The sequence below is a fragment of the Camelus bactrianus genome, chromosome 13 (genome assembly GCF_048773025.1).
Source record: "Camelus bactrianus isolate YW-2024 breed Bactrian camel chromosome 13, ASM4877302v1, whole genome shotgun sequence".
In the NCBI taxonomy this organism is placed as follows: domain Eukaryota; kingdom Metazoa; phylum Chordata; class Mammalia; order Artiodactyla; family Camelidae; genus Camelus; species Camelus bactrianus.
Genome location: NC_133551.1, coordinates 33,289,165 through 33,306,871, shown reverse-complemented (window position 1 = coordinate 33,306,871; position 17,707 = coordinate 33,289,165). Strand labels below are relative to the sequence as shown.

The 17,707-nt window shown below is 30.4% G+C and overlaps 2 protein-coding genes across 14 annotated transcripts in view; one reads left to right on the top strand and one right to left on the bottom strand.

The window, feature by feature from the left end:
• DOCK7 (dedicator of cytokinesis 7) overlaps positions 1 to 17,707 on the bottom strand; it is a 176,819-nt gene that overhangs the window by 93,835 nt on the left and 65,277 nt on the right. The window lies entirely within an intron of this gene.
• On the top strand, positions 9,526 to 17,161 carry ANGPTL3 (angiopoietin like 3). Its single transcript, XM_010949728.3, has 7 exons — positions 9,526 to 10,099; positions 10,743 to 10,853; positions 13,006 to 13,120; positions 14,082 to 14,195; positions 14,618 to 14,713; positions 16,304 to 16,570; positions 16,937 to 17,161. Exons 1-7 carry the CDS (start codon positions 9,605 to 9,607, stop codon positions 17,131 to 17,133), a joined length of 1,395 nt encoding a protein of 464 aa, XP_010948030.1. The 5' UTR covers positions 9,526 to 9,604; the 3' UTR covers positions 17,134 to 17,161.

Here is a 17,707-nt window from a genome sequence, read left to right as displayed (position 1 = left end):
ATGTACAAATGGGTGTGTTCAAAGAAATTCATGACAATATTTTTTATATTGGGAAATAATTACAAATAATTATAAAGAAATATGATGTTCTTCAGTACTAGACTAATAAGATCTATTAAAAAGAATATACATTTTGGAGTCTCAAAAATAACAATGTACAGTAGTATTTATTAATGTATAAAGAGATACCCAGGATGTTGGGTGAAAAAAAACAGGTTCTAGAGCAGGATGTATAGCGGCACTAACCTACTTACGAAAAATCATGAAGAAGCAATGGCTGAATACTTCCCTAATCTGAGGAAGGAAACAGACATCCAGATCCAGGAAGCCCAGAGAGTTCCAAACAAGATGAACTCAAAGAGACCTACACCAAGGCACATTATAATTAAAATGTCAAAAGTTAAAAACAAGAAGAGAATCTTAAAGGCAACAAGAGAAAAACTAGTTAAATAACAAAGGAACTCCCATAAGACTATCAGATTTTTCAGCAGAAACTTTGCAGCCCAGAAGGGAGTTGCACAATATATACAAAGTACTGAAAGAGAAAAACTTTTAACCAAGAATACTCTACCTGGCAAAGCTATCATTTAGAATTAAGGAGAGATAAAAGAGTTTTCCAGATAAGCAAAAGCTAAAGCAGTTTGTCACCACTAAACTAGTTTTAAAAGAAATGTTATAGGGATTCCTTTAAGCTGAAAAGAAACAACACTAATTAGTAATAAGAAAACATATGAAAGAAAAAAATCTCACTAGAAAGGTAAATATATAGTGAAAGTAGTGGAATAATCACTTATAAAGCTAGTATGAAGGTTAAAAGACAAAAGCAGTAAATACAACTACAACAATTAGTTAAGGGATACACAAGATAAAGAGGCAAAATGTGACACCAAAAACAAAACATAGTAGGAGGAGTAAAAATGTAGAGCTTTAGAATGTGATCAATTTAAGTTGTTGTGACTTAAAATAGACTGCTATAGATATAAGTTGTTCCATGTAAACCTCATGGTACTCACAAAGCAAAAACCTATAGTAGACACACAAAAGATAACGAGAAAAGAATCTAAGTACACTGCTAAAGAAAGTCATTAAACCACAAAGACAGAGAACAAGAAAAGAAAAAAGAAACAGAGAGGAACTACAAACAGCCAGAAAGCAATGAAAAAAAGTCAATAAAAACATATCTATCAATCCTTACTTTAAATGTAAATGGATTGAATTTTCCAATCAAAAGACAAAGAGTAGCTTACTGGGTAAAAAAAAAAAAGGCCCATTTACATGCTGCTCACAAGAAACTCCCTTCAGAGATAAGGATACACACAGACTGAAAGTAAAGGGATGGAAAAAGATATTCCATGTAAATGGAAACCAAGAGAAAACCGAGGTAGCTTATATACATAGACATATACATACACCAGACAAAACAGACTTTAAAACAAAGACTGTAATAAGAGACAAAGAAGGGTATGACACTATGATAAAAAGGTCAATCCAACAAGAGGAAAATTGTGTGGGAGAGGGTGAGGAGGAGAGGAAGAATTGGATAAAGGGATATTTCTGAAATATTAATGATTAATAATGATGGCTCTGGTTTCATTTTTATATTTTTCTATTTCATTTGAATTTTTTACCATGAGAATATCTGATCTTTTTAATCAGGAAAAGTAATAAAGTAACTTCCATGACAAAAGGATGGGTACATATGACAATAAGCATATAATCTGAGAGTCACTAAAGAAATAGAGAATAGTCAGTTGTACTCAAAATAGTCAAAAGTGCACGAAGAATATATGGAAATGTTACTATGATTGGTCATTTTCCTAATCAAAAGAACTGATGAGTATGATTGAATAACCACTGAACTCATCAAATAAAATTTGTACAGGAAATATTTATTGATTCTGTACCAAATGTCAGGCACTGTGCTGTACACCAGGGAAATAAAGAAAGATTAAGAAGCCATTTCCTGATCTTGAGGAACACATAGTCTAATGGTACCAGAATATCTATAAATGAGACCATTTCAAAACATTGGAGCATTGTGAGAGAGGTATGTAGAAGCTATGGAAGGAAGAGGCTAGATTTTATTGACTGCATCCTGCAGCGACATTTAACATGTTCCTCTGTGTTTTCTACAAATTGAGAGTTTAATCTATAGCCTTGGTCATATTTAGGTTTAAATTTGGGGGGGCAAGATCATTTTATAAATGGTACTGTGTCCTTCTATTATTAGAAAAATGTTTGGCTGTTTCTCTTTCTGTGCAAATTATAGACAATGATGATCAATGCCTAAATCCATTAACTCATTAAGGGTTGCCAAAAGGTAATATTCTATCACTGCTTTAGCTGGAGTATATCTATTTAGAGCACTTTTAATTATCTACTATTTGCTTAGCCAGTGAACCATTATATGAGAGGCAAGAATAAATGCTTGATTCTTTTCCATGATTTGCCAGTTTTTAAAATAATCAGCTGGCACATTACATTCCTCTAAAAGGGATCAATTGTGTCTTTTTTCTTTTTTAGCATCACTTATAAACTCATGTACCAAACATACTAATGGGTTTCAATATTTTGCAGTTATTATCCTTATTGGTGTTAAAATTGTCCTGTCTTTGGCAAATAAAAAAGCCAATTCAAACTGACTCATGATTCCTTTTGATTCTGTTGTAATAGTCTTTGATGGCTTCTTACTATCTGTTACAACAAGATGTTCCAGGCTGTTATTGTACACTTCCTTCCCACACCTGGAATCAGCCATTTCTCCAAGGAGCTGTGGTTTTCTGAATGGGAAATGTTTATCCAGGCCACTCATTGTGGGTTACTCATTGTTTATAGGCCTTTTAAAGTAAAAAGAGGTGGGAGAAAATGCTTTTAACATAAAAAACATCCTGATTTCAAAGCGGTATTTCAAGTTCAAATTCAAAAATACAAGGTATTTATTTACTCTTTTCTATCTTGCATCTAGACATCATTTTTCCTATGCTGAGAACCATTCTCATGAACATCAACTATGAGAGAAGTAGAACATCACTTAATTACTCATTGTGTGGTATTCCAACAAAGGAGTCTTAATTTAAGGAACTCCAAACTATGCACCCAGAAGAGGATGAGCCTGCAAAGAAGAGTGATAAGGTACCCACAAAGAAGCAGAAGGAAAACCATGAGAGTACAGTAGCATGGAAGCCATGGGAAGAAATTATAAGTAGAATTAAAGAATTAAGTGTCAAAGGCTACTCAGGGACCAAATGAAGTAAGAACTGAAAAATGTCAACTAGATTTAGCAACATCAAAGTCACTGAAAATCTCAGGCTGAAAACAGACAAAAGCAGGTTCCAAGTAAGTAAAAGGTAAGAAAATGAAATAAATAAGTGAAATTCTGAAGAATGTAGCTGAGAAGGGGAGAAAGATAATGCAATAGTTGAAGACAGAACATGGGGATTTTGGATGCTTTCTGAGATAGGAAAGGTTTGAGTTTGATTAAATCCTAATGAAAAGATTTCATTCGAGACAGAGTTTGTATAAACTAGAAGAAGAATGAAAGATTCCTGAAATGGTGAGAGAGAACAGGATCCAAAGTACATGGTAACAGGCAGGACTTAACTACGTTTATAATTCCTCACTGTAAGCAAACATTCATTAAGTATGCAGTATGCTAGATATGAGAATATAGAGGTAAAAGACAAAGTCCTTGATTTCATAGAATTCATGGTCTATCAGACAAGCAAATAATTATAATGTCATATGATAAACACTATGAACATAGTATGTCACTGGAGCCCACAAGAGAACTTGAGACTAAATTTCAGTGAGAAATTTGCAAGTAGGACAGACATACAAAATACATAGAAAACCAAAACACACCATGCTTTCTCTCACCTCTCAATTTCTGCACTGGGATTACTACTCTTAGCTTTGTGGACATGGATATGACTGGCTCTTTCCCAACTTTCAAGTCTCAGAAAGTCTCACTTTACCTCCCCACCATATCACTTTGTTATTACATTCACAACTGTTTAACAATCTGCTTAAGATAATCTTAAATTATCTTGCTTGTTTACATACTATTTCTTATTTATGGATCTTCCTTAATAGAGCCCAAATTCCATGTGGGCAAGGATCTTACCTATCTAATTAACTGCTATATTCCCAATGCCTAGAATAATGCTTAATATAAATGAATGAATAATTGAATGAATAAATAGTACAGAATTCACACAAATATTTAGTTACTTAACTCTTCTGATGTTTGGATTCTAGGTTAAATGGGAATTAATTGAACATTAAGCTATGCTTGATTTCTAATGTAAAGCATTACAATTTTAAATTCAATTTGCCTCTGAAGGTGAAAGGCATACATTTAATCTAGATTCTTTTTCATTTGACTACTAGCTCCACTAATAAATTTCCACATAAACCCAGTAAATCTTTACACCTTACATTTATAATACTCCTTCAGAGGAATTTTAAATCAGCAGAGAGCAATAAAATAAATTTTTTTTTAAAAAATCAGCAGAGAAGGCAGATTAATAAAAAGTGTTGAGTTGTTGACAGCTGATTAGCCTTTTTTAAGGCTAAATTCATATTTGCCCCTTTCTCAAAGTAAATTCCAGATTAAATCAAAGTTTAAATAATAAAAATAAAACCATAAAAGTACTAGAAAGGCTTTATTATTTTATAGGTGAGGAAGGCATTTCTGAGAATGAGCCACAAAAGACATAAAAGACAAATTTTAAAGGCTCTACAGAGCAGGAGATACCATAAACATAAATGGAAGACAAAGGACAAACTGGAAAAACACTTCTTTGCTACATATACGACAAAGAGCATCCACCATATGTAAATAATTCCTAAATAGTCAGAAAGAGACAAAAAATGTGAGGAGTTTGATGGAGGAGGGGAACAACTTAGATATTACTCAGGTGATTCACAAAGAGAACAACATAGCCAGCAAAATAAACTAGATATATATGCCTATTAGGTTTATCAGTATTTTTTGTTTTTATCATTCAAAGTATTGGTAAAAATTAATGGGAAAGAGGAATTCTCATATACCCTTGGTTAGGGATGTAAACTGGCACAGTCCTCTTAAAGGATAATCTAACAAGAGAAATGATAATTTGAAAGTCAACTTCTATAAAGTTATCATATGAAAATATTTATACACAAATATGAAGACATTTTCTATGCATATTGTTTGTAATCAGAAAATTGCAAACAACTTAAATGATCATTGATGGGGGATGATTAACTTAAGGTGCATCCAATAATAAAAGACTGTGCAGCCATTTAAAAGGATATGGTAAATCTATAGGCACTCATACGAAAATAAATTTTAAAATGTTAAGGTATTGAATCAATTTCTATATGTAACTTGAACTATATGTAATACATTCCCATTTGTGTTTTAAAAAATTATGTTTAGCTAGTTATACAAGGAAACTGGTGTGACAGACCTGAAAATATTAAGTGACAAGTCATAATTTTTACATATTACAGGTTTTTCAAATATCTGAGTTTCCACAATAAGCAATGATCACGTTGAGATGATAATTTTTGATATATTGGGTCAAACAAAACATACTATTAAAATTAATTTCAACTATTTCTTTCCAGTTTTTTATGTATATAGCTCACACTATATTTCCATGGACAGTGCTGTTCTGGTCAAAGAGAGGAAAGGGGAGCTAATGTACCACTCTGGCATTATTTTTTTACTTTAGTTAATATAAACATTTCTATTTATAAATGTGTTTTTCTCAAATAGTTACTTCTAGAATCTTTCTGCCAAACATATTAATTCAAAAACAAATGATCACAGTTAAAAAGGAAGAAATGAATTAGGGGTACTATATTCAACAGATCCAAAATGCCTGTGTTTTATTTGTTAGGTCAAATCCCCTTAAGATTGCACAACCTGGGGAAGGATAAAGGAATTCACTTTGCTTAGAATTTAAACAAGGCTCCTAAATGTACTAAAATTCTATGTAGCTAAGAATATTTTGTATATTTGTTCCTAGAAACTAGGAATCCTTAGATTAGGGCCTAATTTTGCCTAATTTCTTATTTTGTTTGGCATAAAATTTAAAGTTTTTGTAACATGTTATACCTGATCAGGGTTCTACTTAAACAGGCAGAAGTTCAAGCAAAGATTAGATTCTGTATTTAACAATGTGTACTCAGATAGGAGGCATTAAGAGGTAGATGTAAAATCATTTACAAAATTACTACTTTCATTACATTTCCCACATTAACACTCTTCCACAGCTCTTAATTAGGCAAATTACTTATTTTAATTATATTCAATAAAATGTCAAACTACTCTAAGAAAAAAAAATTCAGATATTTCTACCCAAAAACAGTGTACTCTAAACCAAGAACATGTGACCATTGTCTCTAATCTATCTGTTGGCATTACATATAAGGAATTATATAAATTGTGCAAAAAGTGTTAATATTCTAGTACAGTAACCAAAATAGAAGGAAATTCTTTCGCAGAACCTCTCTTTGAGTGTTCAGTTACTTTTACGTACTGGAAGGGACTACATTTCCAATTCCTTTCTCTAAAAAGAACCTCCTATATCAAAAGGGGTGAACAACTACAAGCAAATTTTGTGTTTGAAAAATTCCTATTTTAAGACCTGATTCATTTAATAAATATTATTTCTCCAACATGTAAAGCATTGTACTAAAATTGCACAGGATATAAAATAAAAACAGATACAGGTCTTGCCAATAAACAGCTTATAGTCCAATAGAGACAAGAAGCTGGTCCATCTCAATTCTCTCTCAGCTAGAAGGTGGATGAAATATCAGGATCAATAGTTTTAAGCCAGAAAAGTAGACAGTTTAGTTAGGAGAAGTTTCGAAATATGCCCTTCCTGGCCAATGATCACAACACTAACATACCACTTTTTGAAAGAGAGAAAAAATTCAAATTTCTTCACTAGTTTAACGTAACGGTTTTATAATTCTATAACATACCAGCAGTAATGGTAAGGTGAAAATGAAGAATAAGGAAAAATGTTTTGTTTTTCTTCTTCGTTAGTGGAAGTATTTGTATATTTTCATTAACTTGCATTCTTTTTTTCTCTTACAAACAGAAATACATGGTTCAGTATTGGACACTTAGGAAAAAAACTATACACAGCCTAAACAAAAGACATAATTCCTTATAGTTACCAAGGTCCAAGAGACCAAATCTCAGAAAATCTAGATTTTAGCAAAATTTCCCAACTTACGTCATCTTAACATAAGATAATTTTTACCAATAAAATATTACAGTAATATTACATAAATCCATTATTTCTAATTATAAAAATAGCTAATATATAATACTGTGTATTCTTTACTATGTATCAGGTAGTGGTCTGAGTGCTTTAAAAATATTAATTTTTAATTTTTATATAACCCTATAAGGTAGATATTATCTTCACTTGACAGACGAGAAAACAGAGGTGCAGAAAAGCTACGTAATTTCACAGAGCTGAAGAACAGCAGAGCCAGGATCCCAATTCAGCCAGTCTCTCTCCAGAATCAAATTCTTAACCACCACAGTATACTACCTCTACTGTAATTATACTGCCCAAAAGCCCTTAATCCTAAATCATCAAAAGAAAAGGTCTCTATTTTACACCAGGAAGAAGCATTGCTAAGAATGGAAATTTAGAAATGGTTCATTTTGTAAAGTTTTGCTTGATAATTTACAATTTAAACTGAAATTCATTATGTTAAAATTTTTCTCTCTGCAAAAAAAGCTGTTGTCATTATGAAAAATTTCTTTAGATAGGGCTGATTATACACACACACATTTAAAAGGTCATTTCATGGATATGATAAAAGACATTCTGAATATTTTCTATTGGCCAGACACTGTTCTAAGTGCTTTACACATATTATTTCTTTTAATTCTCATAACTCTGTTAAGTATGTACATACTATAAATATTCCAACTCACAGATGAGGAGACTGAAGTATGGGGAGGTTAAGTAACTTGTCTAAGGCAGGATAGCTAGATCTGGGATTTGGACCCAGAACATAGTCTGATTACAAAGCCCACCCTCTTAAAAATTTTTATTATATTAATTTGTCAAGATAAGGCATTTTAAAAGGATTCATTATTTTCTCAAAAAGTTCTTAACATGAAGACTCAAGAAAAATAATCACTTATAATTTAACTGAAGCATTTGGGTTTTTTTCCTTTTAACACTAAAAAGCACAGTGGAACATTTATTTTTAAACATCCTATAAATTTTTTGGTTCTGTTAAATTTACATCATGAAAATTGTTACCAAGCTCACAGTCTTCAGAAAAATGTATAATGGGCATATAGTTTCTGACACTGGAAGTATTTAATTCTGGTTAAACTTAGAAAAATGCATAATCTACTGGTCTTTCAGTGGGCACAAGGAAAAGAGGCTAGGACTTAGAGACATAGACTATTATGGAGAAAAAGGGTGGGATATATTTTAACGTAGGGAATTTTGTGATAATACACTAATATGGCTAAGACAAATCATCTGAAACAAAAAGTATACTAATAAATAATTATAGTGACAAATAACAAGGAATATATAATCATGTTAGCTTACACAGAGTACCATGGGAATGCGGCACTGAGAGCCATCAATACCGCCTGAAGAAGTAGAGGAAGGCTTCACAGAGAAGGCATTCTTTTTTAATGGATCACTGTTTCCCAAAAAAACTAAAATACAATTTGGGAAATGTATACTTAATTCATTACATTTTCCTCAGCTTTAATGACAAATTTATCAGTTAAAAGAGTTTGGTGTTTACTTCTAAATCTCTTTAAAAATCATGACAGTACTAAGTGAAGTAAGCCAGGAAAAAAAAAAAGAAAAATACCATATGATATCACTTATATGTGGAATCTAAAAAATGACACAAGTGAATTTATTTACAAAACAGAAACAGACTCTCAGACAAAAAAAAAACAAAAACCAAACTTACAGTTACCATGTGAGGAAGAGAGGGTGGGGAGGGATAAATTGAGAGTTTGAGATTTGCAGATACTAACTATGAAATATAAAATAAAATAAAGTCCTACTATATAGCACAGAGAACTACATTCAATACTTTGTAATAGTCTATAATGAAAAAAAATATGAAAAGGAATATATATATATAATATATATATATATATATAATATATATATATATATATATAAAAAACTGAATCACTATGCTGTACACCAGAAATGAACACATTGTAAATTGACTATACTTCAATTAAAAAATAATAAAATAAATAAAAATAAAAATCATGACAAATTAAGATGAGTTTTAAAAACAGGTAGATCTCATAACACTAAAAGTGCAGTTTGTAATATAGCAAAATTAAATACAGTAACAATTTTAAATGACCTATTAAGTTCATCGCTCATTTCTTTGATTTTGTTTAGCATTGATCTAACTCATGTGGAAGGTTACATTCCCACAAGTTTACACAGCTTAATGATTAACTATATTCACCTGCCAACCTTACTGTTTATGTGGCAAAGTATTTTATAAAGAGTTTAGAAGTCTAGGTCTGCTTGGAGGAAAAAACTAATTACAAATTGCTTGAAACTGAATAATTTAGATAAAAATGTACACTATTAAGCTCTTTCTTTTTATTGCTCCTCTAGTTATTTCTTCCAGAATTGACCAAGACTATTCATCAATTGATTCTGTATCTCCAGAACCAAAATCAAGATTTGCTATGTTAGATGATGTAAAAATTTTAGCCAATGGCCTACTTCAGTTAGGACATGGTCTTAAAGACTTTGTTCATAAGACTAAGGGCCAAATTAATGACATATTTCAAAAACTCAACATATTTGATCAGTCTTTTTATGACTTATCACTGCAAACCAATGAAATCAAAGAAGAAGAAAAGGAACTTAGAAGAACTACATCCAAACTGCAAGTCAAAAATGAAGAAGTAAAGAATATGTCAGTTGAACTCAACTCAAAATTTGAAAGTCTTCTTGAAGAAAAAATTCTGCTTCAACAAAAAGTGAGATATTTGGAGGACCAATTAATCAATTTAATTAAAAATCAACCTGAAACTCAAGAACACCCAGAAGTAACTTTACTTAAAGTAAGTAGAAACCAAAGAGTTCATAATTATGTTTTCCATGTGGATCTTTCAAAAAAATATTTAACGACATGCCACTTGAAATACTTTGTTGAACTGTTTAAATACTATATTTTTCTTATGAAAAAAAGCCTCCAGGAAATAAAATTTCTGATAATAATTTCAAGTTGGTTTTTACGTTTCCCTTACATTATTTATGAAAATAACTAACCTTAGCATTTCAGATGAAAATTACAAATCAGTGAAGTAATAAAATTTAGAAAACTAAATTATTACAGTATTACAAATTACTGGAGGCAAGTATAAAGCTAAAGGAATATAACTATTCTCCCATGTTTAAAATGTTTAAAAGTAATTTAGTAAATGGAAAAGATTAAAATACTGGCTTCTTTTTTTTTTTCATTTAACTATAGTAATTTAAAGTTCAGGAAATCAGATTTTAGAGATGATACATTTTAAATAAAATATGAAAGTATGCACTATGTGAAAGAAGCATACAAGGGAAACATGTTTGCCAATACTCATTTTTGTAATGCATTATTAGTTTAAGAAATTTGGATTATGATAATGCTATAGGAAATAAAAAAAGTCTAATTTAACAAAAAAGAAAGAAGAAACTTTTAACCAACCTACAATCTATGTCCAGACTTTCATAGAACAGCAAGATAATAGCATCAAAGACCTTCTTCAGATCGTGGAAGAACAATACAGACAACTAAATCAACAGCATAGTCAAATAAAAGAAATAGAAAATCAGGTAAGCCAAATTTTAACGGTATGTACAATCTTTTACATAAAACTTAGTTTTATGAAAACATTGGACCCTAAAATTATTTAAAATAATTATAGTTGGGACAGTGAATAAAAGGATCACATAAACGTGATTGTTAAGTTTGCAGACTCTAAAGCTAATAAACTACCTGGATTTGAATTTTGGCTCTAAAACTTTTGTGTGACCTTGAATAATACTTAATAATACTTAAGAATTCTCTCAGTTTCCTCATGTAGTCTATGTAGATAATAACAGAATCTGTCTTATAAGATTGTTGTGAGAAAAAAAGAATTAATTCATGCACAATATGTCCTCAATACAGCAAAGTGATTTGATTAAAATTTAAATTATGTCTCTCCTTGTTCAAAACCCCACAATGGCTTCCCATCTCTCTCACTGTGGCCCGTAAGACCCCAATGACCTTTAATCATGTCACTGACTTCATCTGCTCCACTCTCGTCACACTGGCCTTTTCACGGTTACTCAAACACATCAAACACGCTATCTCAGGGCCTTTGACCTTGTTGCTCCCTGTCTGGAATGCTCTTCTCCCTGGTGTGCACATGGCCCACTCTTATTCCCTTTAGGTCTTTCTAAAACACAAAATTCTCAAAGAAGCCTTCCCATGGAACTTAATCAGAAATTATAATCCCCCACACCCATGCTTAAAACCTGCTACCTCCTTTATTACTCTCTTCTTTTCCTTACCACTTCTATTTAACATAACGTATATTTCAGTTATTTATGCTGTCTGTCCCTGCACTAAAATGTAAGCTCCATGAGTTACTTTTTAAAACTGCCATAGCCCCAGAATATAGAATACTGTCTGACACATAGGAGGCATTTAATACATACTGAATTAATAAAGGTAATGATTTAGAATTTAGAATAAAGCTATGTCAGAAACTGAGCATTCCTATATATAGTACCACAGTTCAAAAATATTAATCAGTAACACTACTAAACAGTCATTCAAGAGGGTTTTAAAAATAGACTCGAAGAAACTGGTTAAAAAATAAAAAAGACGCCAAGCACTATAAAACAAGTATTATTACCAATTTGCACTAAATGAACACATCGTTACATGTTTCAGTAATTTTATGACTCATAATTTTAGTAGGTTATTGTTGCTACTTTATGACTCATTATTTAGTAGGTTATTATTACTAATTGTCAAAAAATGTTTTTTTGCCAGCTAGTTTTGATTTCTGTAATTTCCTTCTTACTATAAGTATTATGATTAAATTAACCTGCTTACAAAAGCAAAATATCACTATTGTAAAATGATACACATCCTGTCTAATAAAATGTATGAAGAATTCAAAACAATGAATTTCTAAGTTGGAAGAAGCCTTAGATCATTTGATTCAAGTTCCTCAAATTTAAACTAAGAAACCAAAACTTTGAAGTTACGTGACTGTAAGATCACACAGTTACTTAGAAGAAAAGACTAATGCTCCAAAAGTGAACTTTACAACAGAGCCTTACGAATCAGATGCTAGGAAATACTACTTACGCTGACATCAAAAAATTAACACTAATAACACAAGATATTACATACTCTGCTTTTCTCAACCCATAAGTAAGAAAAGCTATCAGTCAATAAATTACAAATCCAGCACAACAGACAATTAAATATGGAGTATACTGAAAGTAAACAAATAAATCTGCCAATTTGTTACCTCTACAGATATGTTTACATGTCAAAAACTATCAAGAAAGCAGCCTCATTTAAATTATATGCCATGTCTTAAAACCTACAACTAAGAATTATTAAATTTAAAATCGGCCTATGTCACTGAATAGAATATACATTATATTCATATAAATAAATATAACATATTAAAATATTCTAAACAAAGTTTCTGCTTTTGGTCTTGCTGCTTTTTGACCAATTTCTGTTTTTTGCTTTGTTCTATTTTACTGAACTTATTAAATAATGTGCCTGATTAAGTATTTTGAGGACAGGAAGAATGTACAATATGTATAGCATTGTTTATCCCTCTTAACGTTGAAAGCAATAACATATTATCAACTAAAAGATGCATATAAGTTGTATATTTAATATCCTCACTCAGATTCCTGTAATTGTATATTCAGTACCATTTTTAAAAGTAGATTTATATTCTTTTATCAGTTAAGAAGAACTGGTATTCAAGAATTCACAAAAAATTATCTTTCTTCTAAACCAAGAGTACCAAGAACTACTCCCTCTCTTCATCTGAATGAAACAAAAAATGTAAAATATGATGGTAAGATTCTTTGGTGGGTTTCCTTCTTGAAGCCATTATCATCAAATTTTTCTTCTATCTCTGACATTTCAATCAAAAATCCCTATTCTCAGGGACTGTTCTAGATTAAAAGAAAGTAAAGACATAAATCCACCAAATAAAACATATCAGCCTAAATTGGATCTTGGTGATTTTTTTTAAACCCTATAAAACATATTCTTAAGACAATCAGGGAAATATGAATATAGATTTGATTTTAGATAATAGGGGATTATTGTTATTTTTCTTAGATTTAATTATGGTATTACAGTTATGAAAGTATAATCTCATGTTTAAGAGATGCATACTAAAATGTCTAAGATGTTAAGGGTCATGATGTTTGAAAATTACTTTCAAATAGTACAGCAAAGTATGTACTTGTATTTATGTTTATAAAGCAAATATGGCAAAAAGTTAACAATTGTTAAATATAGATAGAAAGATTGGCATTCTCTTCTACTTTCCATAAATAAAGACGGGGGGACAAAGTCTCCATTCCCAAATAAGCTTCTGCAAAATGTTATTCTTTTAAAATGTAATCCATAGAGAAAAAAAGGATTCTGTTAGTTTCCTCCATGTATGTTCACTCTTTCCACATGTATCTGTTGACTACCTGCTATGCACCAAGCAGCGTACTAATATATCATATGTGGTATTTTATTTATGGCCTTCTGTTATCTAGGAAAAAAAGTCTTAAAATTCTCATTCATTTTGTCGCTTTTCTTAAAAAGAAATCAGTTTGGTAGTAACTATTTTGATATTCTTTGCATAACATGCCACCTAGTAAAAATGCTCTAGTATAAATTACTTTTTCAGTAACACATTACTGAAAAAGGCTAATGGCTACATTCACCACAATTTCATAAAATGTCAAGTAAAATCTCAAGCTCTAAAGATAGCATTTATTACTGTATCTTACATAATAATATTTTGTTGATTCTAGCCATTCCTGCTGACTGTACCACCATTTACAACAGAGGCGAACATACAAGTGGTATCTATTCCATTAGACCCAGCAACTCTCAAGTCTTTAATGTCTACTGTGATGTTATATCAGGTAAACTAGCCTAAGGAGAAAACAGACAGCAGCTCAGGTTACTCACTACCTATTAGTAAAACTAATTCTATTATCTTTGTTCTGAATATATATAAGATGAAATATATATAACACAAGTAGCTATATAGATCTAGTACTTATATCTGTCTTGTTTATTTATGTATTTATTTAGGCATTTACTCAATATTCTCCATCTTCTTCCATAAAATAATCTGAAATGACTGTTGTCAATAAGTTTATTAAGACAAATTCATTAGTTGCCCTTCACTTCTCAGTGTCATAATAAATAATAAAATGTTATTACCATAACAACATTAATAATTACCTTAACAGCCACTAATTAAAACTAAACCAAAATAGTATTTTGTTACATAGATTAGCATCAGTCTACAAAAAATACATAATCTGTTCACTATATTCAGGTACTTCATGGACATTAATTCAACATCGAATAGATGGATCACAAAACTTCAATGAAACTTGGGAAAACTACAAATATGGTTTTGGGAGCCTTGATGGTAAGGTGACTTCATACATTCCTTCATTCACTTGTTAACTTAAAAATATTTAAGAACCTATTATGGACAGGGCATTAGAAATGTAATAATGAATAATAGTCCCAGCCTTCATAGAACTTATTTATAATCACATATTTGTAAGTAATTGAACTTATTACAAGTGTATTTATTTGAATAATACTTTTCACAATTACATGTCTGTTCTATGTATACTTATCACAATTTAATTTGATGGCTTCTGATTATCATAACTATAATTATTAAAGACAATTCTGATTAAGTGCTATGTGCACTGAGTAAGTGGTAAATGCTATGAATTAGCTACAAGGAAAACCATCTTTATCACTGGTCACTCTACTTTCTTATTAACATTTTAGATATCAACTATTTGGAGGTTGGAAGGCACAAGGAAGCTATCAGATGTACAGTACAAAATGGTTTGATTTCAATTATTTAACTATTATAAATGTATACCAGACATTGTGTGGTTTAACATACATTTAGTTAACTCAATGCAAATTATTATATTTTGATTACAAAATAAATAAGATAAAAATAAAATAAGCAAAATAAAAGTAAATGATAGATTTAAAATCTAAAAAGCACATTATAAGAATCCATGAATGAAAAAAAACTAACAAATATATTGAAAGAAAAAAAATCCATGATGTACATGTACTCATTCATAAAGGGGATAACATCCATTATTATGCCAAATTTTTACACATTAATTATTATTTGACCACTTAAACAATGTGCATTCAAACTACCAGTTAAATCCCTAACTAAATGGTAAAATCAGTAATATGTTTTTAGCTCCAAATCTTCTTCTAAGAGTAAGAGTCCAGAGTACTCATTTATTTCTATAAGAAAGTAAGCCATTTTTATTTTTCAGTCCTTAAAATGAAGTCTAATTCAACAACAGTAAGAAAATTTTGACTTTTTTCTTCAAATATTTTAATAAAAGGGATAAAGAGAGATTGTGATAGAGATCTATTTGTATTTGTTTTTAATTCCAAATGAAAAAATAAAGTTTTTAATTATACAGAAAAGTTACTAAGAATTATGCTTTTTAATTTAAAATGTTTTTTTACTTTATTTCCTTTTTTCTCAATTAAAACATATATATCATGCAAATATCAAAGGCCAAGACTATATTTGAGGAAAATGACATTATTATCCAAGTCTCTGGAAATACTCAACAAATCTCTTGATAGTATATGAGTATTAATAAATAGCTGATAGTAAAGCTAGTATATATAAGGACCCAGAAGTGAGAAAATACGCTACCAATGACTAGACCTAAAAATACCTGTAATGGTCTAATACGTTTCACCTGTGAAATATGCCTGATAATATCCATTTTAGAAAGGCTAATCAGACCTTAGGTAGGCCTATTAATATTTTAACATTTTGTAAATATAACTGTCTCCAATAAAATTATTTTAAAAAGAAATATTTTAAGAGACTAAAATAACAAAGGGATTTGAGACTAAAACAGTTCATCTACTTACACCAAAAAAAAATCACTCTCAAAAAAAAAAAATGGTCAGTGTCTAATCCACAGACTTTTACAACTTTTCTTTTCAGGAGAATTTTGGCTGGGTCTAGAGAAGATACACTCTATAGTAAAACAATCTACTTACATCTTACGAATTGAGCTAGAAGACTGGAAAAACAACAAGCATTATATTGAATATTCTTTTCACTTGGGAGATCATGAAACCAACTACACACTACACCTAGTTGAGATTACTGGCAATGTCCCCAACGCACTCCCAGAGCACAAAGATTTGATGTTTTCTACTTGGGATCACAAAGCAAAAGGACACTCGAACTGTCCAGAAAGTTATTCAGGTATCCTTTTCCTAATATCAATATTTTATTTTCTTATCTTCAAAATATCTTCTCAAAGTATTAGCTAATATCTTTCAATGTCAACTCTTTAAAATCTGAATCCAAAATCAGCATTTCTCTACAGGTAAACATCTCTTCATATAGTGTTAATCTGATTCTAATACAACTATGTATTTTACCTCTAATCTTCCTTAGATGTTTCATTTTTGCTAGGGTTTATGAGACTAATATAGATTATTTAAAAGTGAAATACATGCATACAACACTGTCATATTTATAAGAACCAAAGAGACATTCATGGGAAATATAATAACAGTAACCACAAATGAGTTTGCATCCATTAAATTGCATATCTATCTTTTTTAGGAGGCTGGTGGTGCCACGATGTATGTGGGGAAAACAATCTAAATGGTAAATATAACAAGCAAAAAGCAAAAACTAAGCTGGAGAGAAGAGGAATATGCTGGAAGTCTCAAAATGGAAGGTTATACTCTATCAAATCAACCAAAATGTTGATCCATCCAACAGATTCAGGAAGTTCTGAATTAACTGAGGCAAATTAAAAAGTCAATAAATTAAATATTAAACTCACCCCCAAATTACTGTGGTTTAATAACCTGGTATTAAATCTCTAATAGAAGGCTTCAAAAATAAACTCTTTATATTAAAGTCACTACCAACTTAATATTAAACGTAACACATCACCTCAAAGAACACCATTTACCTTTTGCAATTAAAATTATGATGTTACTTATTCATATACTTTATGATATGCAAATCAATTTTAGATGGTCACAATCTGTATTTTAACCAATGGGTGAATTTTTAAATAACTTTTTTAAATCAAAAACTTAGAAAGAGACTTTATTTTTAAAGTCATCATGTGGGCTAATTTCATAACTTCCCCAGTTTAAAAACTTTTTTCTGGTTAATATTCTAAACTTGAATAAATATAAAGGACTGATAATTATATAATTCTTAAATGCTGTAATACCAATTTCAAAACTAAAATTCAGTCAGTTCAGAGTACATGTGACAATCTGTAATATAAGCTGCTAAACTGATACTTCATTTTGCTACAAAATAATTTGGAGTAAATGGATGATTTATTTATGAAGCTAAATGAAGTGGAATGGA